Source organism: Mesoplodon bidens (assembly GCF_964165515.1).
Source record: "Mesoplodon bidens genome assembly, chromosome: 1".
NCBI lineage: Eukaryota > Metazoa > Chordata > Mammalia > Artiodactyla > Ziphiidae > Mesoplodon > Mesoplodon bidens.
The window spans coordinates 118,622,542-118,649,927 of record NC_138176.1 but is presented as its reverse complement, the minus strand read 5'-3'; the positions used below and the strand labels follow the sequence as shown (position 1 = coordinate 118,649,927).

The following is a 27,386-nucleotide window of genomic DNA, read 5'->3' as shown; positions in this document are numbered from 1 at the left end:
AAAATTATATAATCTTTAGCTGCTTCTGGATCACATCCATATCATGGATATCATGGCCTCACTACAGCCGTACTCATCAGGCTATACCCAAAATACTGTACCCAGATATTGTTGCCACATGTAAAATCTTGCTCCTAAAAGTGAACAGAATGGTAAGGGATCTGAAAATTGAGTTATACGATAAATAAAATCTAAATATCTTTAGTCTGAAGAAAAGAAAACATACAGATTTTATAAAAAAAATCTTCAAAAAAATTTTTATACCTCCAAATGGCAAAACAAGAAGATCACATGGATGTAAAGAAAGGGGGAAATTTTCTGAAAATCAGCACTGACTAAAAATGATCTGCTTTGTATATACATCTGAGACCTGTACTGTCTTTATACCTGTTGTAGAAGATACAGAAGGAACTTCCATACTTCATGGATGGCAGAACCAAATGACCTTTTACACTTCTTTCAACAAAATACTTTATGTTCTACAAACTGGCAATAATTTATGCATTCATGGGCAACCTCAACCTACTTTAGCCATTACGGTCTGTTTCTCTCCATGAGGTGGTGGTGATGATTAATCTTGGTTTTAAAAATAATAGGGGTTCACAGCATAATAAGTATAGAGAAAGAATACAAATCAACCATAATCTCATCACTGAGACAGAGACTTAACATTTTGGAATAATTTCTGCCCTAGTAATGTTTACATGATTTTTTAAGGCCTATATAGTAATCCAATCATAAACTCAATGTGATTTTCCACATGATCCAATGCTTTGAGTTTGGGTTCAAGAGACATTTTAACCAGTAATGACTAAACTTTCATAGGGTATTGATTTAAATTAACTATGATTATTCACTTTAAAAAATCATAATAGCTATTAGGGTATATTCACTGCCATCAAACACACAGTTTAAAGGAACCCCAATGACATCCCCTACCTCTATGGATGCAGAAAGAGGAATAAAACAGCAAATGTGGTTTTCATAAAGCAGTTGTGTGAAATGACTGCTGAAAGAAAAGCCAAGTACCTGATATGATGACAGAACTCAACAGGTGACTGTACAACATGCTCGAGAATATGGGCTTGACACCCAGGCTCCTCGTATTCAAGTCAACACAAAGACAGAACTTAGAAAAGAAAAAGAGAGAATGAGCAAATCACTTAAGACAGTCTTTTTCTTAATCTTTTCTCACTAACCCTTATCTGCTCGACTCTGATGGAAGACACAGAGCAAATCAGAAGATATAAAAACAGGACAGATTCTTACCCTTAACAACTTTCTGAAAGATGACCATATGATAAAAGAATCTAAAACAGAGTAGATATATGTATCTGTATAACTGATTCACTTTGCTGTACAGCAGAAACTAACACAACACTGTAAATCAACTATACTCCAATAAAAATTAATTTTTAAAATAAATATAATTAATTAATTAAGAGATGACCAGAAGAACCTGTTTGGGGGGTTGTCCATTTTTTCTAAGTCTTGTACGTGCCAGTTACCCCTATTTAGCCAGTTGTAGGAGAAAACAGTGATCACAGACTCTCTCAATGAAACTTATGCTCAAGTCCATAACGCTGTCATCAGAAATAAGAACTCAGGGTCCCTGAATGTTGGCTTGAAGGCCTAACTGTCCATTCGTGATGACATCCAGTGGTGACAACATTTAAGTCTGGAATCAAAATCAACACTCATTCTACAGCCTCCTCAGCCCATCTTCAGAACTGTGACATCAAATACTCTTCACTGTATATACACGTCCTTTTGGAATGTCTGAATTGTGAACCATGTGAATATATTACCTATTAAAACACATACTGAGATTAAAACCTTAAATATCCTAATTTCATTTAAATCAAATTTGATTTTAAATGTTTAAGCATAAAGACTCAGTGCTAGAGAAAGTATATCATGGGCTATAATGAAGTGAATTCACTTTTAAATAATTAAATCAAAACTTATTTCTATGACCAGAGGACTATGATCTATTCAACCTATACAAAACAATGGTCAGTGGAGGAAGTAGAAGCAATTATACTTAGAGATTTCTGCCTCCCCCCTCCAATAAAAAGATTCAAGTGGTCCCCATCTAAGACCAACTAATGCACTCATTTTGAGGTACAAAGGGAGACAGATATTCCTCCAAGCAATTTACCCCAGAAGACAACACTTGCTACCTTCCCGTCTCAAAATGACAAAAGAAATCTATTTGCCTAACAAGATGAGCTTGAGGGTAATAAAAATATACCACATAAACCATCAAACAGTTTCTTATGTATATTAGTCTTAGTGATAAGCCCTTCTGAAAAACCATAGTTTAAAGGTCACTTTTCTAAACTGAAATATTTTAAGGGTATAAAATATCCCTACTTTAAAATATGTGATGTGTACTTTGTGGTGAAACGATGTATATAACCCAATGTAATGGAAAACTTGGCTTTCATCAATTATGATGCTGAATGGATTTTCTCTTCTTCAGCCACTGGGATTCAAGATTCCAAAAGCATTTTGCTTTGATGAATCACATTTGTAACACAATCACTTTACTCATCCCCACCTAATACACTGTAACACATTTTCCCCTCCAAGATCTTGCCATAGTCATTTCACAAGAGAAAGAAAAAAAGTAGTCATTTCACAAGAGAGAGAAAAAAATAAGTGATTAAAGGAAACAGGACAGACAGTGAGTAAGCCATGAACAACTGGCCAAAGAACTGTAAAACTCCTGGCAGATCATTTCCATGTGTTTCAATTAAGGTTCCATGAGAAGTGGACAAAGAACTAGAGAGAAAAGCAATAGTTGTATCCATTCCCTCCTTTTGTAAATATAGTTAGAGCCAAAGAATAAAAAGTACAATTACTGGAGAACTTGCAATTTTCAACACAGAAAAACATTTGGGATGTATCCAATACAGAGTCAAATTTGTAATCTCATCAGCCAATCAGAATATTAAAAAGCACTTTACATTTTTAATATACATAGAAAAAAGGACTAAGGGTGTATAAATAGTAGTTCTCCTTCAAAGGTGGGATGACTACGTAGATTTTTTTTTTCTTTCTTGCATGTTAGTTATGTATTTGTTATAGACAACTTAAAAATGACTTGCTATAAGGAAAGAAAACAATTTAGTACAAATGATTAGGAAGTTAAAATCTATAGATCAAATTAAGTATCAAAACATGATAACAATTCTACCAAATTTTTCTAATTATAGTAAATGTTCTACAAACTTTATTTCCTCCATTAAAAGGTATTAGTAGTTTAATTGTGTCCCCCAGAATTCATATATTGAAATCCTAACCACCAGTACCTCAAATGCGACCTTATTTGGAAACGGGGTCACTGCAGATGTAATTAGAGAGATGAAATCATTAGAGTGAGCCCTAATCCAATAGGACTGGTGTCCTTACAAAAAGAGGATGTTTGGACACAGCAAGACACACACAAGGAGAATGCCATGTGAAGAAGGCAGAGATGGGGACGATGCTTCTACAAGCCAGGAACACCAAAGACGGCAAGCAAACCTCCAGGAGCCAGGAGAGGGGCATGGACCAGATTCTCTCTCGCAGCCCTAGGAAGGAACCAACCCTGTCCACACCTCGATCCTGGGCTTCCAGCCTCCAGAAAGGTGAGACAACCCATTTTTAGTGTGGAAGCCACTCAATTTGTGGTACAAATTTTTAGAGCTGCCCCCAAAAGATAATACAAAACATTTCAAAGCTTTAACACACAGAGATATTACCCTCCGACCACATTCATTTTTCCTTAATCTGTCTTTTGGTAAATAGCGCTTGCAAAATCAGTATTTCCTCCAGAGGCTCCTCCTCCCACCCCTATGACTGCAGTTACATAAGGCCTCTTACAGGAGTTTTCTCCAGGAGAACGTGAGAACAACTGACACATGCCAGACCCAGACCTGACCTGCCTTAAGACCACGGCGCACTCCCTCCTCACCAGCTCCCATCTGGCCATGGTGATGACCCAGTTTTAACCATACAGATGAGATTGTGCCTTAAGGAACAGCAGGGCTCTGTCTTGGAAGGAATCTGGGTCTCTCACTGACAGCATGGGACAATGCCACCCACCAAGCGGGAATATTCTCCTTAGAATGTTACATGAAAGTAAAATAAAGAACTGTTCTTTTTTTTTCCTTTTTGTTATTGTTTCATTAAAAATTTTACAAAAGATGTACACACTTACTTAAAAATCGTACTATGTGGGAAGGACAAAATAAAAAGGTGTGATCTCTGTTGATGGTTTTACTTATCTGAAATGTATACCATTTCAGACCTATATTTTATCTTGTTTTTATATGTACTTTGCAAAACAGAAATCATACTATTTACATGTTTGCTTTTTGATTCAGCAATACATTGCAAGTATCTTTCTGTGTCAATGGGTAAAGATTTACTCAGTTTTTTTTAAACATTGCATATAATTTCATGATGTGAATACACCAAAATTTATTCAACCATTCCCCTATTTTCGAATTTTTAAGATGCTTCTAATTTTAAAGAACTGTTCTTTAAGGCACGATATTGTTGGCATTATCTGCTGTAACAGGTTAGTCTTTTACCCTAATAGAATATCAGTGGAAATAAAACATTTTAAACACATACAGTAGAACAGTACACAGAAAACCAGGGAGATCTCTGAAACAAACAATAGGCATGACGCCTGGGAGAAGTCTAAGTGTACAGTAAACTGAACAACTGCAAATCATAGCTCCAAATTTGAGACAATACATTTGATGATCCCAGTAGTGATTTTACCTATATCTTGATGGTCCAAAAAAACCAAAGTAACCTATACAAGTCTCATCCTCCTCTTCCAATCCTCTCCTTAGGGAGAGGCAGTATGAATCCGGGAGGTATCCTTCCAGACTTAGATATTTTTAAAGTCAGGATAGTCAAATTTTAAACTCAGCTCAAAGAGAGATTCTAATTTTGGTTTGTGATACACACCCCAGAGTAAAAAACCAAAATATATTCTAATAATAAGCATATAGAACCTTCATATTTGCATTTCCCTGGAAGAAGAAAAGCATTTTTTCAAACATGCTAATGACGAGCAACGTGGTTTATTTTTTGTTCCCAAATGTTTCCCAAAATGCCATTAATTTTAATGGAAGATGTGTAACTAGAAGAAAGTTCCTGGAGGAGAATTCAATACTTCTCTGCTCCTTCATTCTACTGGAGACAGACCATAATGTCTACTTCTGTCTGGTCAAAACACTGAAAATTACTTTTCTGAAATTTGGGATGCTTGCCTTTTAGTAAGCTGCAGGGTTTTTTCCAGGGTAAGTATCCAAATTTTATATTGACACTTGTCCATCAGGAAGATACTTTATTGAACAAAAGAAGAAAATGAGGAGATTAAAAAGTATTCCATTTAGTCAGAGACTTCATTAACCTGTGACCAAGAATGTAATCTATGATTCCAACTCACAGTTTGTGGGATGCACACATGTTCCTGGATTCAAACATGTGTTTCCATTTAAACTGCTGGAATGTATATATGGCTCTGCAAAGAGTGATAAATATTAGCAAATCTTCTAAGAATGAAGGTCCTTTATGACCACATACACTGTGTTTCGATTCAGGTTTTAAAATGTCTGAGTCACACAAAGCTGAACAGGCTGCTTTTTACATCTCTTTGCAAGTTAAAGAAGAACTCAAAAACAGAAAAAAAAGAAACAAAAATCCTTCCATAGATTGCATCTATTTGTACCACCACAGCCAACCCAAGGCAAATCTGCGATTTCTGCTATTTGTCTTCTCTTTCCTTCCCCTTGTGGCAAGCCTGCCCCAACTAAAAGCAGAGTATTCTGAATTGCCCAAGTATTGAGTACAAGTTGGACATGAACCAATGTCAGACAATGCCAAGGAAGGCGGATTCAGGCATAGTACGTAAACTTCAACAGTATGAGCCTAAAAAGCAGGGGTGGAAAACTGTGGTCTGGCACATTCTATTTGGCCAGCACAGCACTTTTAAATTTTTAAAATTTAAATCCCTTTAAGAAAGGCCGCCTAAACAAAGAAGGTACCTCATCATATAGGAGAGTACACCTCACCTTGCACTACGAACTCTCCGATGTCATATGCCAGCCAAATGTTTGAAGTATGAATGCTGCATGAATTCTTCCACATCTGAGCCTTTTTCCATTCTGTTTCTTCACCTAGAATGCCCTTCCCACCCACCCAAGCCTACCTCCACTTGGCTAATTTCTACTCTTCTAAAGACCTCAACAAGTGCTTTTTAATCTCCTCAAGTCCCAGTCAAGTGCTTAATCCTGTACGGCCCAGACTTTCCTGCTGTTTATGCAGCTTTATCATCAAACACCAGACTAATTCTTTTAGGGCAGGGACTACGCCTTGCTCATTTTGGTCTTTCCAGTGTGTTGCACAACACAGCAGGTGGTAAACAAATATTTTCAGAATGAAGAAATGGCAATGCCAGCATCAGCTCTGAAAATATTCGCTTTCAATATCCTTGGAAGAGAACGCAGATGAATGATGAAGTTGACCAAAAAAAAAAAAAAAAAAAAAATCAGATCACACAGAAGGCAAGAGAATGAGGAAGACTGTAAAAGCCACATCTGGTCACACAGGTGTTTTCCAGAAGTTTGATGACCCTCTACCATGATATTTAACCTCATCCGTAGTTGCTGCTGTATTTCACCCTGGGACAAACTGTGTTATTTCTTCCTACACACATGCCTTCTGGAAACCAACAACAAACACACAAATATAATAAATTCAACTGAACAAAAGAAAGAACAGGAACTCGAGTCAATTTCTTTGAAAAGACACACATCTTCCCTTACATAAAACACTTGTTTTAAAATAGAGCTAACCAGAATTAATCAACTGCTCTCCACACTATCTCAAATCATTTTCCATCAGTTCCTATTTCCCCTCTATGACTGGCCAGGCTGGCTTCACTGAAGGTCAGAACTTACGGAGGGCAGCCGGGGACAGAATGGACATGGTTACCAGTTGTGAGCAAGCGGTCTAATGGTGCATCTTTTGTCAATTTTATCACCTCGCCCACGGTCATGCTTACCAGAAATGAAGAAGCTGTGAGGGACTCCTTCTCTCCAGCCCCCTAGGTCAGGTATGTGTTTGGGGAAGGAGGAAACAGGCGGTAAAGAAGATAATCTGGGCAGCAGATCTGGCAGCCCTCACTGCCTCCTTGCCTCCAAGGGAAAACTTCATTAAATTTGCCTTGTGACAAAGCAAGAGAGAGGCATGGACATATACACACTACCAAACGTAAAATAGATAGCTAGTGGGAAGCAGCCACATAGCACAGGGAGATCAGCTCGGTGCTTTGTGACCACCTAGAGGGGTGTGAGAGGGAGGGTGGGAGGGAGGGAGACGCAAGAGGGAAGAGATATGGGAACATATGTATATGTATAACTGATTCACTTTGTTATAAAGCAGAAACTAACACACCATTGTAAAGCAATTATACTCCAATAAAGAAGTAAAAAAAAAAATAAAAAAAAAATTTGCCTAGAAGGAGCGGCCTTTGAATGGTTACGTCCCAAACAGCCTACCACACTTTCCTTGCCCCAAGCGTCTCCAGCTATCTTATCAAAACCTACTTTCCTTCCTATGGAAGGGACATTTTCAGGGGCTTCTAGTGTAGCTGCTGAGACAGGTACATTTCTCCATAATTATCGCCAAGGCACGAGTAAAAAGTGACTTACCTTCTGAAAAAAGTCTTCCCCACTTTTGCCTTTTCCTTCAGCAGCAGCTGTAAATAAAAATGTATACATTTAAAATAGTTTCATTTTTCAATCTATGTATTCAAAAAATTCTCGAGTATCAGGTATGAGAATATAAAGGTAAACAAGACACCAGCCTTGCTCCCCCAAAGCTCAGTGCCTGTCGATAGGCCTCATCTGTAATGCAAAATGGATACAGAATAAAATACTAATCCAATCAATCAGACATCTTTAGATAACTTCACACTCCATTTTCTTGTCTGAAAGCCTCACAAGTCTCTATTTTCACACGTAGATGAAAGTACTCTTGTTTTCTCATAGTCAAGGAACTACATACTTAAACAAATGCAACTACCAGTAGAATCAGCTGTAGTGCTGTGAGCACCTCCTGTCTATAATCAGTCCCAGGCGTGAGGTCGCCTTTTCAAGTGATGGCTCATCTGACAAGGCCTATTCAGAGCAATTTCAGTTTTATGCTTTGCAATGACTGTATAATCTACTTGGATTTCAGCTGGCATCACACACTACACTTTAACTCACTTCTTTATTCACATTTACAAAGAGAGAGACAAAACAATGAGAGTTAAAAAGTCATGGTGAAGGTCCCAGACAACAAAATTTCACCTGAGATTAATGTGAAGGTCATTGCATTTGAACAATCGTTTTCATGTCTGAATGGTAGCCTATAAATAAAGGACAAGCCCAGTTCTTTATGTGCAAAAGTTTTATGGTTCTGTGAACATTTTCTTTTTAATCTGTGGAGACACAGGAACAAAGAGCTAAGGGCATCTTGCTTGCAATAGCATCAAATTGCACCTTTCAGAAGGCAAACACCAGGTCTCAGATTCAGGCACAGGGTGGAAGAGTTCCCTCCCTACCCAGGACAGAGAAATGAGCAGGAGCAAGAACTTCTGGAAATTGAAACCCGGAAGACCGTGGTACCCCAAACACCTAGTGGGAGATACCGTCAAGGGGCCTGCCTGTAGGTGCACGAGTGTGTGTGTGTGTGTGTGTGTGTGTGTAACAAGGGCACTTGCTAAAATTATTAAAGATCCAGTAAGTGTGTCAGACATTTCATTAAGTAGAGAATTCAAAATTCAAAGAAATCCTCTCTGCCCTCAAAAAGTAGTAAGTGTTAATGTCTAAATTCTTTTGTCACCAACTTTAATCTCACAGTTAAATGTAAGATATCTTCTATAATTTTGTAAAAATGTGTATTTTTATTGACATGTTTTCATTTAAAAAACAGAGCAGAGTACATGTTTCTGTGATTTCCAAAGAGAGTTTGGGGAAACGTATGAAAACAAGAGCTAGAAAGAAATAATAAATTAAAAACTGTATTCTAATATGTGGCAGCTAAACAGCCCCTCAAAGATGGCATGTTCTAATCCCTGGAACCTGTGAATATATTACCTTACATATGCAGAAGGCATTTTGCAGGTGTGATTAAATTAAGGGTCTTGCAGTGGGAAGTGTATCCCGAATTATTCAGGTGGACCCACTGTAATCACAAGGGGCCCTTTAAAGAAGGGAGCATGAAGGTCAGAGTCCAAGAAGGCAATGTGACAACAGAAGTAGAGGGAGAAAGAAGGACATGTGATGGCAAAAGGAGAGGGTCAGAGCAGAGAAAGATACAGAGATGCTACACTGATGGTTTTGAAGGTGGAAAAAGGGGCCACAAGCCAAGAAATATAGGTGCCCTCCAGAAGCTGGCAAAGGCAAGGAAATGGATTCTTCCCTGGAGTCTTTGGGGGAAGTGCAGCCCTGCCAACACCTTGGTAGAGCCCAATGAAACACATTTCTGACTTCTGACCTCCAGAACAGTAAGATAATAAATTTATGTTGTTGTAAGCCACTATACCTGTGATTTGTTACAGCAGCAAAAGGAAACTAACGCACAATTCCAATACCATTTTAACTTTACTCTTTGCACAAAAACCACATCATCAACAGCATGAACCAAGCACAGAAACCGATGTGAGCATTTGAGTCACACACTTCCACAAATAGATTCTTTGTAGTTAACTCTAAAAATTATGATTTTCACTCCAACTCAGAAATATACCAAAAGTAAAGCTTTTGAAAGAACATAAAAAGCAATTTTGAACAACAACAAAATAAGTAAAGCTCACTCTTTCTAAATAAACTGGCAAACTTGGTTGGTCCTAGCCAGAGGGGCCAGGAAGATAAAAGGTCGGCACCCTAACCTAATGACACAAATGCCTTGAGGGTACTTCAACTCAGCTACCTCTTGGGCTGGCTTTATCTCTAAAGCCAAAAATAGCTTAAAGGCACCCCTGCTCGATGACACAATTGCTTGGCAATGAAAATTGCATACTAGGGCACAAAGATTGGAAAAAAAATTCTAGTGACATCGAGCGAACTCTTCTTTAAAAAGAAATTTTAGAATCAAAGGTATTTTCAAAGGCCTATCAAGCAAGGCAGATAAAGACCCCTTTCACCCACAGGGAACCTCTTCACAAATTAAAATTCATCAGTTTAAATTTCATGATACAATTAACGCCTTATTATAGAAACTTCCTTTAGATACTTATTTTGCTCATGACAAACGCATTATGTCACAACCCTGAAATGCCCCTTCATGCCAAGTCCAGCTAAACAGACTTCATAGAATGGCCTTTCAATCCCTGGATGAACAAAATGGGGTGAACTTCCTTAGTTAGACCCAAATTATAATTATGTTCCCAGAAAAACATCTAAAACTTAACCAGAAACCTGTACCTTTAGCAACCTTATGATTTGAGGGGGAACAGGAGGGAGGGAGCCAGAGATGGCACACTCGTTGACACCAAAATTCTCTGGCTTTTTTCATTCCAAATGTTTATGCACAAGAAACTCCAAATTTGAGCCTGATTTTCCCCTAAATCCTGAGACGTGTCCATTTCCCAAGCCCACAAGGACCTGGTAAAAGCCTCTAGTTGGACTCTTGGGTAGTCACTGTCTCCAGTGCAAACCATGGTGAGTCTGTCATCAGTCCTTGCTGGGAGCATGCTAACCTCATTCCCAGGTTGCTGGGTCTCCTGCACAGCTTTTACTGACTCCACCCAAACAAAGCTGTCAAGGCCACAGAAGCCAATCAAGGGAGAGCAACATTTCACCAAAAGTATTATCTCCCCTCCCCAAGAGGGATCCTTCTGAACTCAAATTTGAGAGTTGCATTCTCAAACTTACTCTAAATTCCTCAGTATTAAAATATCAACTCCTCTTGAAGAAGTGAGAGACTGGGAGGGAGGAGGTTTGTGGAGTTATTTCTTTCTCAGTATAAACTCAGGCATGTAAGATGTTCATTCTACAGACCCAGAAAAGAAAGAGAAGTTCACTTTCATTCCACAAATATTTAAGTCCCATTCTGGTGACTCAAAATAGGCAATATAGACCTTCATTCAACTCACAACCTTGGCCCATATATTCAAAGCCACCCAACAAGTGAGATCAAGACAGAATTAAAATTCCGTTCTAGAAACAACTTTCCCTAAGACCTTTCCACATTCACAACTCTATCCAAATTAAATGTATTAGAAATTTAATTTAGCTATTCTTATTCTGGACAACGCACTAAAGAGCTAGTCATTTTACTCTTAACCCAACACTAGAGCTGGGTAGCTACTGTTAGGACTAAAGAAGAAAGCGTGCTTCCAGGGAGACCATTTGAGAGTTGGATTGCAAGAAAAAATAGGATGGTAATTTCTTGACCCAATGGTTTTCTTTTCATTATGTTTGGAGGGGGAAACATCACCTGTGGAATGAGCCAACCCATACTTGATGTCATGGCATTCCCTGACCTTTGAAGTCTGATTGTATTCTGTGGTAGAACAGTTCTATCGAGCCTTCATTCTTATACACTGATACACCCTCATCTTTTTTACTCACAGTAACATAAACGCACACATAACGATGTAGCAGGCTTTTTCTAACTGTCTTTACAATATGACTTCTGCCTGATGTTCCAAAAGTTAATCGTTTGATTGTAAAAACCCTGGATTATTCCTGCCAATGAAAGCAACTGTCTTTATTTTCACGACACAGAACTCCAGGAATAAATTACTTCAATACTACTGAAACATGGCTTCATGGATTGTGCAGGTAAAGCATTTCATATTTTAAGCTGAACGATTCATTTTTTATGTTTATTATAATTTCTCCAATGCTTTGCCCTATTTTACTTCATATTTTTGCTTCATAAGAAATATGGGATGGCAAAACCCATGGCCAATAAAAACAGCAAAAGTTGAAACAGGTGTAAACTATTACGGTCTCCCAAACTACAGGGAAAGTCTAGTTAATTACTGAATTAAAGATGGGGGAAAAAAGCTCGATTTTCAGTTCTTCAGAGGGCAAACGGAAACTTATTTAAATTCATTCTGAAATGCTTTTCCATAACATCTGATGCTTTCTTTACACAGCCAAATCTAAAAACACAAGAGCTATGTATTTCATATTTAAAATATAGTATGGAATATCTTTAAACATTCCTTTGAAAAGCAATGGGTTTTTTTTTCACCCTTGTGGAACTTGAGCAAGAAAAAAACCAAATTCAAATTACAAAAACAAATTGAGAAATAATTCTTCAAATCTGTGAAGAGGCCATCTTGAACTGCAGTGTGGGTGCAGCCATTTCGCAAGAGGAACTCTGGTCTGAAGCGCTGGAGGCGAGACCTCTGCACGAGGCACCCTGTGAACAACTGAAACTAGACGAAGCACTGAGGAAAGAAAAAAGCTGCCCCCAGCCTCCCCAGGAGACCCTCCAAGACCAGCAGGTGCACAGGGGACTTGTGGTCAGCATTTTGGACAGCACAGGTCTGGAGAGCAGGAGAGGAACAGGAAAACTACCCAGGGTTAAATTAGATGAAATGATTTTGAAGGAGACCTAATAAAAAGAGGACTGGAGAGGGCAGACAGCAGAAGCAAGAAGAACTACAATCCTGAAGCCTATGGAACAAAAACCACATTCACAGAAAGATAGACAAGATGAAAAGGCAGAGGGCTATGTACCAGATGAAGGAATAAGATAAAACCCCAGAAAAACAACTAAATGAAGTGCAGATAGGCAACCTTCCAGAAAAAGAATTCAGAATAATGATAGTGCAGATGATCCAGGACCTCGGGAAAAAATGGAGGCAAAGAACGAGAAGATGCAAGAAATGTTTAACAAAGACCTAGAAGAATTAAAGAACAAACAAACAAAGATGAACAATACAATAACTGAAATGAAAACTACACTAGAAGGAATCAATACCAGAATAACTGAGGCAGAAGAACGGATAAGTGACCTGAAAGACAGAATGTGGAATTCACTGCTGCAGGTCAGACTAAAGAAAAAAGAATGAAAAGAAATGAAGACAGCCTAAGAGACCTCTGGGACAACATTAAACGCAACAACATTTGCATTATAGGGGTCCCAGAAGGAAAGAGAGAGAGAAAGGACCAGAGAAAATATTTGAAGAGATTATAGTAGAAAACTTCCCTAACATGGGAAAGGAAATAGCCACCCAGGTCCAGAAAGCACAGCAAGTCCCATACAAGATAAACCCAAGGAGAAACACACTGAGACACATAGTAAGCAAATTGGCAAAAATTAAAGACAAAGAAAAATTATTGAAAGCAGCAAGGGAAAAATGACAACATACAAGGGAACTCCCTTAAGGTTAACAGCTGACTTCTCAGCAGAAACTCTACAAGCCAGAAGGGAGTGGCATGATATACTTAAAGTGATGAAAGGGAAGAACCTAAACCAAGATTACTCTACCCAGCAAGGATCTCATTCAGATTCGATGGAGAAATCAAAAGCTTCACAGACAAGCAAAAGCTAAGAGAATTCAGCACCACCAAACCAGCTCTACAACAAACGCTAAAGGAACTTCTCTAAGTGGGAAACACAAGAGAAGAAAAGGACCTACAAAAACAAACCCAAAACAATTAAGAAAATGGTCATAGTAACATACATATCGATAATTACCTTAAACCTGAATGGATTAAATGCTCCAACCAAAAGACACAGGCTTGCTGAATGGATACAAAACAAGACCCATATATATGCTGTCTACAAGAGACCCACTTCAGACTTAGGGACACATACAGACTGAAAGTGAGGGGATGGAAAAAGATATTCCATGCAAGTGGAAATCAAAAGAAAGCTGGAGTAGCAATACTCATATCAGATAAAATAGACTTTAAAATAAAGAATATTACAAGAGACAAGGAAGGACACTACATAATGATCAAGGGATCAACCCAAGAAGAAGATATAACAATTATAAATATATATGCACCCAACATAGGAGCACCTCAATACATAAGGCAACTGCTAACAGCTATAAAAGAGAAAATCGACAGTAACACAATAATAGTGGGGGATTTTAACGCTTCACTTACACCAATGGACAGTTCATCCAAACAGAAAATTAATAAGGAAACACAAGCTTTAAATGACACAATAGACCAGAGAGATTTAGTTGATATTTATAGGACATTCCATCCAAAAACAGCAGACTACACTTTCTTCTCAAGTGTGCAGGGAACATTCTCCAGGATAGATCACATCTTGGGTCACAAATCAAGCCTCAGTAAATTTAAGAAAACTGAAATCATATAAAGCATCTTTTCTGACCATAATGATATAAGATTAGAAATGAATTACAGGGGGAAAAAACATTAAAAACACAAACACATGGAGGCTAAACAATACATTACTAAATAACCAAGAGGTCACTGAAGAAATCAAAGAGGAAATCAAAAAATACCTAGAGACAAATGACAATGAAAACACGACGATACAACACCTATGGGATGCAGAAAAAGCAGTTCTAAGAGGGAAGTTTATAGCTACACAAGCCTACCTCAAGAAACAAGAAAAATCTCAAGTAAACAATCTAACCTTACACCTAAAGGAACGAGAGAAAGAAGAAGAAACAAAACCCAAAGTTAGCAGAAGGAAAGAAATCATAAAGATCAGAGCACAAATAAATGAAATAGAAACAAAGAAAACAATAGCAAAGATCAATGAAACTAAAAGCTGGTTCTTTGAGAAGATAAACAAAATTGATAAACCATTAGCCAGACTCATCAAGAAAAAGAGGGAGAGGACTCAAATCAATAAAATTAGAAATGAAAAAGACGTTACAACAGACACCGCAGAAATACAAAGCATCCTAAGATACTGCTACCAGCAACTCTATGCCAATAAAATGGACAACCTGGAAGAAATGGACAAATTCTTAAAAAGGTATAACCTTCCAAGACTGAACCAGGAAGAAACAGAAAATATGAACAGACCAATCACAAGTAATGAAATTGAAACTGTGATTAAAAATCTTCCAACAAACAAAAGTCCAGGACCAGATGGCTTCACAGGTGAATTCTATCAAACATTTAGAGAAGAGCTAACACCCATCCTTCTCAAACTCTTCCAAAAAATTGCAGAGGGAGACTTCCGGGTAAGATGGCGGAAGAGTAAGACGCCGAGATCACCTTCCTCCCCACGGATACACCAGAAATACAGCTACACGTGGAACAACTCCTACAGAACACCTACTGAATGCTGGCAGAAGACCCCACACCTCCCAAAAGGCAAGAAACTCCCCACATACCTGGGTAGGGCAAAGCGGAGAGATTCCCGCACAGAGGATCGGTGCCGAGCGGCACTCACCAGCCCGAGAGGCTTGTCTGCTCGCCCACCAGGGCGGGCGGCGCTGGAAGCTGAGGCTCGGGCTACGGTCAGAGCGCAGGGAGAGGACTGGAGCTGGCGGCGAGAACTCAGCCTGAAGGGGGCTAATGTGCCACAGCTAGCCGGCAGGGAGTCCAGGAAAACTCTGGAGCTGCCGAAGAGGCAAGAGACTTTTTCTTCCCTCTTGGTTTCCTGGTGCGCGAGGAGAGGGGATTAAGAGCGCTGCTTAAAGGGGCTCCACAGACGGGCGCGAGTCACGACTGAAAGCGCGGAGACCAGTGACAGGCGTGGGACGCTGGGGCTGCTGCTGCCGCCGCCAAGAAGCCTGTGTGCGAGCGCAGGTCACTGTCCACACCGCCCTTCCGGGAGCCTGTGCAGCCCGCCACTGCCGGGGTCCCGGGATCCAGGGGCTGCTTCCCTGGGAGAACGCACGGCGCGCCTCGGGCTGGTGCAACGTCACGCCGACTTCTGCCGCTGCAGGCTCGCCCCGCACTCCGTGCCCCTCCCTCCCGCCCGGCCTGAGTGAGCAAGAGTCCCCGAAGTGGCTGCTCCTTTAACCCTGTCCTGTCTGAGCGAAGAACAGACGCCCTCCAGCAACCTACACGCAGAGGCGGGGCCAAATCCAAAGCTGAGACCCAGGAGCTGTGAGAACAAAGAAGAGAAAGGGAAACCTCTCCCAGCAGCCTCAGAAGCAGCGGATTAAAGCTCCACAATCAACTTGATGGACCCTGCATCTGTGGAATACATGAATAGACAGCAAATCATCCCAAATTGAGGAGCCAGGAGTCAGTGCTGTGCCTCTGAGGTGGGAGAGCCAACTTCAGGACACTGGTCCACAAGAGACCTCCCAGCCCCACATAATATCAAACGGCGAAAATCTTCCAGAGATCTCCATCTCAACACCAGCACCCAGCTTCACTCAATGACCAGCAAGCTACAGTGCTGGACACCCTATGCCAAACAACTAGCAAGACAGGAACACAACGCCACCCATTAGCAGAGAGGCGGCCTAAAATCATAAAAAGTCTGCAGACACCCCAAAACACACCACCAGACGTGGACCTGCCCACCAGAAAGACAAGATCCAGCCTCATCCACCAGAACACAGGCACTAGCCCCCTCCACCAGGAAGCCTACACAACCCACTAAACCAACCTTAGCCACTGGGGACAGACACCAAAAACAACGGGAACTACGAACCTGCAGCCTGCAAGAAGGAGACCCCAAACACAGTAACATAAGCAAAATGAGAAGACAGAAAAACACACAGCAGGAGAAGGAGCAAGATAAAAACCCACCAGACCTAACAAATGAAGAGGTAATAGGCAGTCTACCTGAAAAAGAATTCAGAATAATGATGGTAAAGATGATCCAAGATTCTATTTCCCAGATCCAAAATCTTGGAAATAGAATAGACAAAATGCAAGAAACAGTTAACAAGGATCTAGAAGAACTAAAGATGAATCAAGCATCGATTAAAAACACAATAAATGAAATAAAAAATACTCTAGATGGGATCAATAGCAGAATAACTGAGGCAGAAGAACGGATAAGTGAGGTGGAAGATAAAATAGTGGAAATAACTGCTGCAGAGCAAAATAAAGAAAAAAGAATGAAAAGAACAGAGGACAGTCTCAGAGACCTCTGGGACAACATTAAACGCACCAACATTCGAATTATAGGGGTTCCAGAAGAAGAAGAGAAAAAGAAAGGGACTGAGAAAATATTTGAAGAGATTATAGTTGAAAACTTCCCTAATATGGGAAAGGAAATAGTTAATCAAGTCCAGGAGGCACAGAGAGTCCCATACAGAATAAATCCAAGGAGAAATACGGCAAGACACATATTAATCAAACTGTCAAAAATTAAACACAAAGAAATCATATTAAAAGCAGCAAGGGAAAAACAACAAATAACACACAAGGGAATCCCCATCAGGATAACAGCTGATCTCTCAGCAGAAACTCTACAAGCCAGAAGGGAGTGGCAGGACATAATTAAAGTGATGAAGGAGAAAAACCTGCAACCAAGATTACTCTACCCAGCAAGGATCTCATTCAGATTTGATGGAGAAATTAAAACCTTTACAGACAAGCAAAAGCTGAGAGAGTTCAGCACCACCAAACCAGCTTTACAACAAATGCTAAAGGAACTTCTCTAGGCAAGAAACACAATGAAGGAAAAGACCTACAATAACGAACCCAAAACAATTAAGAAAATGGGAATAGGAACATACATATCGATAATTACCTTAAATGTAAATGGACTAAATGCTCCCACCAAAAGACACACATTGGCTGAATGGATACAAAAACAAGACCCATATATATGCTGTCTACAAGAGACCCACTTCAGACCTACAGACACATACAGACTGAAAGTAAGGGGATGGAAAAAGATATTCCATGCAAATGGAAACCAAAAGAAAGCTGGAGTAGCAATTCTCATATCAGACAAAATAGACTTTAAAATAAAGACTACTAGAAGAGACAAAGAAGGACACTACCTAATGATCAAGGGATCGATCCAAGAAGAAGATATAACAATTGTAAATATTTATGCACCCAACATAGGAGCACCTCAATACATAAGGCAAATACTAACAGCCATAAAAGGAGAAATCGACAATAACACAATCATAGTAGGGGACTTTAACACCCCACTTTCACCAATGGACAGATCTTCCAAAATGAAAATAAATAAGGAAACACAAGCTTTAAATGATACATTAAACAAGATGGACTTAATTGATATTTATAGGACATTCCATCCAAAAACAACAGAATACACATTTTTCTCAAGTGCTCATGGAACATTCTCCAGGATAGATCATATCTTGGGTCACAAATCAAGCCTTGGTAAATTTAAGAAAATTGAAATTGTATCAAGTATCTTCTCTGACCACAATGCTATGAGGCTAGATATCAATTACAGGAAAAGAGCTGTAAAAAATACAAACACATGGAGGCTAAACAATACACTACTTAATAACGAAGTGATCACTGAAGAAATCAAAGAGGAAATTAAAAAATACCTAGAAACAAATGACAATGGAGACACGACGACCCAAAACCTATGGGATGCAGCAAAAGCAGTTCTAAGAGGGAAGTTTATAGCAATACAATCCCACCTTAAGAAACAGGAAACATCTCGAATAAACAACCTAACCTTGCACCTAAAGCAATTAGAGAAAGAAGAACAAAAACATCCCAAAGTTAGCAGAAGGAAAGAAATCATAAAAATCAGATCAGAAATAAATGAAAAAGAAATGAAGGAAACAATAGCAAAGATCAATAAAACTAAAAGCTGGTTCTTTGAGAAGATAAACAAAATTGATAAACCATTAGCCAGACTCATCAAGAAAAGAAGGGAGAAGACTCAAATCAATAGAATTAGAAATGAAAAAGGAGAAGTAACAACTGACACTGCAGAAATACAAAAGATCATGAGAGATTACTATAAGCAACTCTATGCCCATAAAATGGACAACCTGGAAGAAATGGACACATACTTAGAAATGCACAACCTGCCAAGACTGACTCAGGAAGAAATAGAAAATATGAATAGACCTATCACAAGCACTGAAATTGAAACTGTGATTAAAAATCTTCCATCAAACAAAAGCCCAGGACCAGATGGCTTCACAGGTGAATTCTATCAAACATTTAGAGAAGAGCTAACACCCATCCTTCTCAAACTCTTCCAAACAATATCAGAGGAAGGAACACTCCCAAACTCATTCTACGAGGCCACCATCACCTTGATACCAAAACCAGGCAAGGATGTCACAAAGAAAGAAAACTACAGGCCAATATCACTGATGAACATAGATGCAAAAATCCTCAACAAAATACTAGCAAACAGAATCCAACAGCACATTAAAAGGATCATACACCACGATCAAGTGGGGTTTATTCCAGGAATGCAAGGATTCTTCAATATACGCAAATCAATCAATGTGATACACCATATTAACAAGTTGAAGGAGAAAAACCATATGATCATCTCAATAGATGCAGAGAAAGCTTTTGACAAAATTCAACACCCATTTATGATAAAAACCCTGCAGAAAGTAGGCATAGAGGGAACTTTCCTCAACATAATAAAGGCCATATATGACAAACCCACAGCCAACATTGTCCTCAATGGTGAAAAACTGAAACCATTTCCACTAAGATCAGGAACAAGACAAGGCTGCCCACTCTCACCACTCTTATTCAACATAGTTTTGGAAGTTTTAGCCACAGCAATCAGAGAAGAAAAGGAAATAAAAGGAATCCAAATTGGAAAAGAAGAAGTAAAGCTGTCACTGTTTGCAGATGACATGATACTATACATAGAGAATCCTAAAGATGCTACCGAAAAACTACTAGAGCTAATCAATGAATTTGGTAAAGTAGCAGGATACAAAATTAATGTACAGAAATCTCTGGCATTCCTATACACTAAGGATGAAAAATCTGAAAATGAAATCAAGAAAACACTCCCATTTACCATCGCAACAAAAAGAATAAAATATCTAGGAATAAACCTACCTAAGGAGACAAAAGACCTGTATGCAGAAAATTATAAGACACTGATGAGGGCCTCCCTGGTGGCGCAGTGGTTGAGAGTCCGCCTGCCGATGCAAGGGATACGGGTTCGTGCCCCGGTCTGGGAGGATCCCATATGCCGCGGAGCGGCTGGGCCCGTGAGCCGTGGCCGCTGGGCCTGCGCGTCCGGAGCCTGTGCTCCGCAACAGGAGAGGCCACAACAGTGAGAGGCCCGCATACCACAAAAAGAAAAAAAAAAAAAAAGACACTGATGAAAGAAATTAAAGATGATACAAATAGATGGAGAGATATACCATGCTCCTGGATTGGAAGAATCAATATTGTGAAAATGACTCTACTACCCAAAGCAATCTACAGATTCAATGCAATCCCTATCAAACTACCACTGGCATTTTTCACAGAACTAGAACAAAAAATTTCAAAATTTGTTTGGAAACACAAAAGGCCCCGAATAGCCAAAGCAATCTTGAGAACAAAAAACGGAGCTGGAGGAATCAGGCTCCCTGACTTCAGACTATACTACAAAGCTACAGTAATCAAGACAGTGTGGTACTGGCATAAAAACAGAAAGATAGATCAGTGGATCAGGATAGAAAGCCCAGAGATAAACCCACGCACATATGGCCAACTTATCTTTGATAAAGGAGGCAGGAATGTACAGTGGAGAAAGGACAGCCTCTTCAATAAGTGGTGCTGGGAAAACTGGACAGCGACATGTAAAAGTTTGAGATTAGATCATTCCCTAACACCATACACAAAAATAAGCTCAAAATGGATTAAAGACTTAAATATAAGGCCAGAAACTATCAAACTCTTAGAGGAAAACATAGGTAGAACACTCTATGACATAAATCACAGCAAGATCCTTTTGGACCCACCTCCTAGAGAAATGGAAATAAAAACAAAGATAAACAAATGGGACCTAATGAAACTTAAAAGCTTTTGCACAGCAAAGGAAACCATAAACAAGACCAAAAGACAACCCTCAGAATGGGAGAAAATATTTGCAAATGAAGCAACTGACAAAGGATTAATCTCCAAAATTTATAAACAGCTCATGCAGCTCAATAGCAAAAAAACAAACAACCCAATCCAAAAATGGGCAGAAGACTTAAATAGGCATTTCTCCAAAGAAGATATACAGACTGCCAACAAACACATGAAAGAATGCTCAACATCATTAATCATTAGAGAAATGCAAATCAAAACTACAATGAGATGTCATCTCACACCAGTCAGAATGGCCATCATCAAGAAATCTAGAAACAATAAATGCTGGAGAGGGTGTGGAGAAAAGGGAACACTCTTGCACTGCTGGTGGGAATGTGAATGGGTACAGCCACTATGGAGAACAGTATGGAGGTTCCTTAAAAAACTAAAAATAGAACTACCATATGACCCAGCAATCCCACTACTAGGCATATACCCTGAGAAAACCATAATTCCAAAAGAGACATGTACCAAAATGTTCATTGCAGCTCTATTCACAATAGCCCGGAGCTGGAAACAACCTAAGTGTCCATCATCGGATGAATGGATAAAGATGATGTGGCACATATATACAATGGAATATTACTCAGCCATAAAAAGAAACGAAACTGAGCTATTTGTAATGAGATGGATAGACCTAGAGTCTGTCATACAGAGTGAAGTAAGTCAGAAAGAGAAAGACAAATACCGTATGCTAACACATATATACGGAATTTTAAAAAAAAATGTCATGAAGAACCTAGGGGTAAAACAGGAATAAAGACACAGACCTACTTGAGAATGGACTTGTGGATATGGGGAGGGGGAAGGGTAAGCAGTGACAAAGCGAAAGAGAGGCATGGACATATATACACTACCAAACGTAAGGTAGATAGATAGTGGGAAGCAGCCGCAGAGCACAGGGAGATCAGCTCGGTGCTTTGTGACCGCCTGGAGGGGTAGGATGGGGAGGGTGGGAGGGAGGGAGATGCATGAGGGAAGGGATGTGGGAACAGATGTATATGTATGACTGATTCACTTTGTTATAAAGCAGAAACTAATAAAAAATAATAATATTAAAAAAAAAATGGGAGGAATAAAAAGCATATTACCAAAAAAAAAAAAAAAATTGCAGAGGAAGGAATACTCCCAAACTCATTCTATGAGGCCACCATCACCCTGATACCAAAACCAGACAGATACTACAAAAAAAGAAAATTACAGACCAGTATCACTGATGAATATAGATGCAAAAATCCTCAACAAAATACTAGCAAACAGAATCCAACAACACATTAAAAGGATCATACACCATGATCAAGTGGGATTTATTCCAGGAATGCAAGGATTCTTCAGTATATGCAAATCAATCAATGTGGTACACCATATTAACAAATTGAAGAATAAAAACCATATGATCATCTCAATAGATGCAGAGAAAGCTTTTGACAAAATTCAACACCCATTTATGATAAAAACTCTCCAGAAAGTGGGCATAGAGGGAACCTATCTCAACATAATAAAGGCCATATACGACAAACCCACAGCAAACATCAATCTCAATGGTGAAAAACTGAAAGCATTTCCTCTAAGATCAGGAACAAGACAAGGATGTCCACTCTCACCACTATTATGCAACATAGTTTGGGATGTCCTAGCCACGGCAATCAAAGAAGAAAAAGAAACAAAAGGAATACAGATTGGAAAAGAAGAAATAAAACTGTCACTGTTTGCAGATGACATGACACTATATATAGAGAATGCTAAAGATGCTACCAGAAAACTACTAGAGCTTATCAATGAATTTGGTAAAGTTGCAGGATACAAAATTAATGCACAGAAATCTCTGGCATTCCTATATACTAATGATGAAAAATCTGAAAGAGAAATTAAGGAAACACTCCCATTTACCATTGCAACAAAAAGAATAAAATACCTAGGAATAAACCTACCTAGGGAGACAAAATACCTGTATGCAGAAAACTATAAGACACTAATGAAAGAAATTAAAGATGATACCAACAGACGGAGAGATATACCATGTTCTTGGATTGGAAGAATCAATATTGTGAAAATGACTATACTACCCAAAGCAATCTACAGAATCAATGCAATCCCTATCAAATTACCAATGGCATTTTTTACGGAACTAGAACAAATCATCTTAAAATTTGTATGGAGACACAAAAGACCCTGAATAGCCAAAGCAGACTTGAGGGAAAAAACCAGAGCGGAAGGAAACAGACTCCCTGACTTCAGACTATACTACAAAGCTACAGTCATCAAGACAATATGGTACTGGCACAAAAACAGAAACATAGATCAATGGAACAAGATAGAAAGCCCAGAGATAAACCCACGCACCTATGGTCAACTAATCTATGACAAAGGAGGCAAAGATATACAATGGAGAAAAGACCGTCCTTCAATAAGTGGTGCTAGGAAAACTGGACAGCTACATGGAAAAGAATGAAATTAGAACATTCCCTAACACCATACAAAAAAATAAACTCAAAATGGATGAAAGACCTAAATGTAAGACCGGACACTATAAAACTCTTAGAGGAAAACACAGGAAGAACACTCTTGGACATAAATCACAGCAAGATCTTTTTTGATCCACCTCCTAGAGTAATGGAAATAAAAACAAAAATAAACAAATGGGACCTAATGAAACTTCAAAGCTTTTGCACAGCATAGGAAACCATAAACAAGACAAAAAGACAACCCTCAGAATGGGAGAAAATATTTGCAAATGAATCAATGGACAAAGGATTAATCTCTAAAATATATAAACATTATTTATTTGTTTGTTTGTTTTGCTTTTGGCTGCTTTGGGTCTTCGTTGTTTTCTCATGCAGCTCAATATTAAAGAAACAAACAACCCAATCCAAATATGGGCAGAAGACCTAAATAGACATTTCTCCAAAGAAGACATACAGATGGCCAAAAAGCACATGAAAAGCTGCTCAACATCACTGATTATTAGAGAAATGCAAATCAAAGCTACAATGAGGTGTCACCTCACACCAGTTAGAATGGGCATCATCAGAAAATCTACAAACAACAAATGCTGGTGAGGGTGCGAAAAAAAGGGAACCCTCTTGCACTGCTGGTGGGAATGTAAATTGATACAGCCACTATGAAGAACAGTATGGAGGTTCCTTAAAAAACTAAAAGTAGAATTACCATATGATCCAGCAATCCCACTACTGGGCACATACCCAAAGAAAACCATAATTCAAAAAGACACATGCACCCCAATGTTCATTGCAGCACTATTTACAATAGCCAGGTCGTAGAAGCAACCTAAATGCCCATCAACAGACGAATGGATAAAGAAGTTGTGGTACATATATACAATGGAATATTACCCAGCCATAAAAAGAACGAAATTGAGTCATCTGTTGAGACATGGATGGATCTAGAGACTGTCATACCGAGTGAAGTAAGTCAGAAAGAGAAAAACAAATATCGTATATTAACGCATGTATGTGGAACCAGAAAAATGGTACAGATGAACCGGTCTGCAGGGCAGAAGTCGAGACACAGATGCAGAGAACAAAAGTATGGACATCAAGGGGGGAAAACCGCAGTGGGGTGGGGAGGGTGGTGTGCTGAATTGGGCGATTGGGATTGACATGTATACACTGATATGTATAAAATTGATGACTAATAAGAACCTGCAGTATAAAAAAACAAACAAAAAAACCAACTAATACTAAACTTTCTTTGGGTTATTTGTATGGAAATATGTTAATATAAATGTTTCAGACATTACATGAAATTTCTAAAAATCTTGTATGTTCTGATATAATGTTATAAGTCATAATTCTAGTTATTACTTTAAAATATATATCTCAGAAATAACTAAAAAAAAATAAAAATAAGAATCTAAAAAAAAAAATCTGTGAAGATTCAGGGCATTCCTCCCTTTTTTTTTTCCACACAACCCAACTGTAGCACATTTGCAACTTAGAAGGTTGCTGCACCTTAAGTTCACCTGAAAGATAAATGTAACCATTTAGCTAGTCTGATTCTCCTGCAAAAATATTTTACTAACAACTTTTTAAAACATTCACTTATTGTATCGATGTAATCCATATGCTAAAAGAGCTTTACCATATATTTTATTTGTCTATTACTGTTTTCAGAAAACTTCCATACAAGTCTACTGAAAGAAGAATCAGCAAAAGATGTAGAACGTGCAGTTTCTATATACTCCCAGAGAACTTATGTTCAGCAATCATATCTAACACTCTAGACTGGCATGCAAAGCTCTGAGAATTGATTGAAGAAATAGTGGACATTAAGTCAATTTATAAAGTTTCTTCAATTCTCAGTTAAAAACATTTAAATACTCTAGCCAACTGAAGAACATCTCCAAGTTTAAACTCCAGTAGTAAATAGTGTCATTTGAAGGTTGTATATCACAGTAAGTGGGAGGATGTTCAGACCTCACCATTCCTAAAACTCCCTACCTGCTTCCCAGAGTCGACTGAGAACAAAATCAAATTCACTCACCCTGAAAAAAAAAAAATCATGTACACCTACAGAGAAACATCAAGAAACAGACAAAAATTAAATTTATCTTAACAGTGGCTGGATATTTAAGGATGGTTTTTCTCATTTTCTTATTTTTTCTTTAAATACTGTTTTATTTTTGCAGTTAAAAAAATTCCCATGTTCAAAAATGCAATAAATTGTGTATATTTGAGGGGGCTATAAAACAAGACGTACAAAATGATCAATTCTGTATTGAAGTATCATGTGTGCATATACATATAATGTATACGCTAGGGGAAAAAATGACTTAAAGAATAAACACAAAATATGAACAAGTGTTATTTGAGTGGTTGAATTATTGGGTCATTTATGGCTTCCTCCTTTGCATTTTTCATTTATTTATTTATTTGTTTGTTTGTTTGTTTTGTTTTTGGCTGCTTTGGGTCTTCATTGCTTTCTCTAGTTGCAGCAAGCGGGGGCTACTCTTCGTTGCGGTGCGCGGGCTTCTCACTGCGGTGGCTTCTTGTTATGGAACACAGGCTCTAGGTGCGTGGGCTTCAGTAGTTGGGGCACGCAGGCTCAGTAGTTGTGACTCGCGAGCTCTAGAGCGCAGGCTCAGTAGTTGTGGCACACGGGCTTAGCTGCTCCGCGGCATGTGGGATCTTCCCGGACCAGGGCTCGAACCTGTGTCCCCTGCATTGGCAGGCAGATGCTCAACCAGTGCACCACCAGGGAAGCCCTGCATTTTTCAGAATGCCTTTAAATAGTATGAATAAATAGCTTTTAATAGCCTCCAATTAGGAAAAAAATCAGTTAAAATCATTTGAAATACTTCTGCCTATTTGAGAGTGAACCAAGTTTTTACCATTACGGGTTTGTCACAGCCTCATTTTCAGCCCACAGTGTAAGGTAATCTGGCAAAAGTCTAAAGGTCAAATGCAGACATAAGCTACCAAAGGAGACAAATCACTAACAGCTAACAGTCCATAAAGTCATGCCCAGTGTTGAACATCATATGCCTTAATCAACCTAGCACTATCTAGATTGAAATTCTGATTATGTGCAACTAACTCTGAGTAAAGAAGTTTTAACAACGTAACGCCTAGAGTAAGAAATTTCACAGCTGATAGAGCTATGGATGTGGAGAGCAAACTTACGGTTACCAGGGGGTAGAGGGGCGGGGAGGGATAAATTGGAAGACTGCGATTGGCGTGTACACACTACTATATATAGAATGGATGGCTGATGGGGACCTACTACTGTATAGCACAGGTGTCTTGTGATGGCCTAAATGGGTGGGGGGGGTCTGGAAAGGGATGGATACTGTATATGTATATGAATATGTATGGCTGATTCACTGTGCTGTACACCTGAGACTAACACAACATTGTACATCAACTACTCCAATAAACATTAAATAAAATTTAAAAAGTGGATGGAATGCCAAGAAAGAAAGAAAGAAAGAGAGAGAGAGAGAGAGAGAGAGAGAGAGAAAGAAGGAAAGAGAGAAAGAAAGAAAGAGAAAACTTCATAGCTGAAAACACTAAACAATCCAATATTTGGAAAACCTCTGTGAGTCACATCCAAATTTAATAGCTAGCCAAAAGACAGAAAGAGATGCTCTCTAAAATGCATGAATCAAAAGGAGAAAATTTTTACTATATAGTTCTCATTATACACAAATTATACATTAAAAGAAGGCCATTTTTACTGAAACGTCACATCAAATAAAACATGAAATAAAAAGGATAACACCTATTATATTTCTATGTTATATTTAGATTTACCACATTCTAAAAGGGCTCAATGGCTAAGAGTTTGAAAGAAAAGAGATGGATTATTGATGATAATTTGAGCTAAGAGCATGGGCCACTTACACCAAAAATCTAAGACATCCACTGAGGCTTTTTTTTTTTTTCATTTCCCATCAAATTT

At 38.7% G+C, this 27,386-nt stretch overlaps 1 protein-coding gene across 4 annotated transcripts in view; it reads right to left on the bottom strand.

Annotated features, from left to right (window-relative positions):
- Nucleotides 1-27,386, bottom strand: part of BICC1 (BicC family RNA binding protein 1) — a 329,762-nt gene that overhangs the window by 198,471 nt on the left and 103,905 nt on the right. For 3 of the 4 annotated variants that reach the window (XM_081232419.1, XM_081232416.1, XM_081232417.1), the window contains exon 2: nt 7,722-7,768. In XM_081232419.1, coding sequence (XP_081088545.1) covers nt 7,722-7,768 — 47 coding nt within the window. Of the gene's footprint in view, nt 1-6,080; nt 6,177-7,721; nt 7,769-27,386 lie in introns of those variants that run through there. The other variant, XM_081232418.1, reaches the window with a different exon arrangement.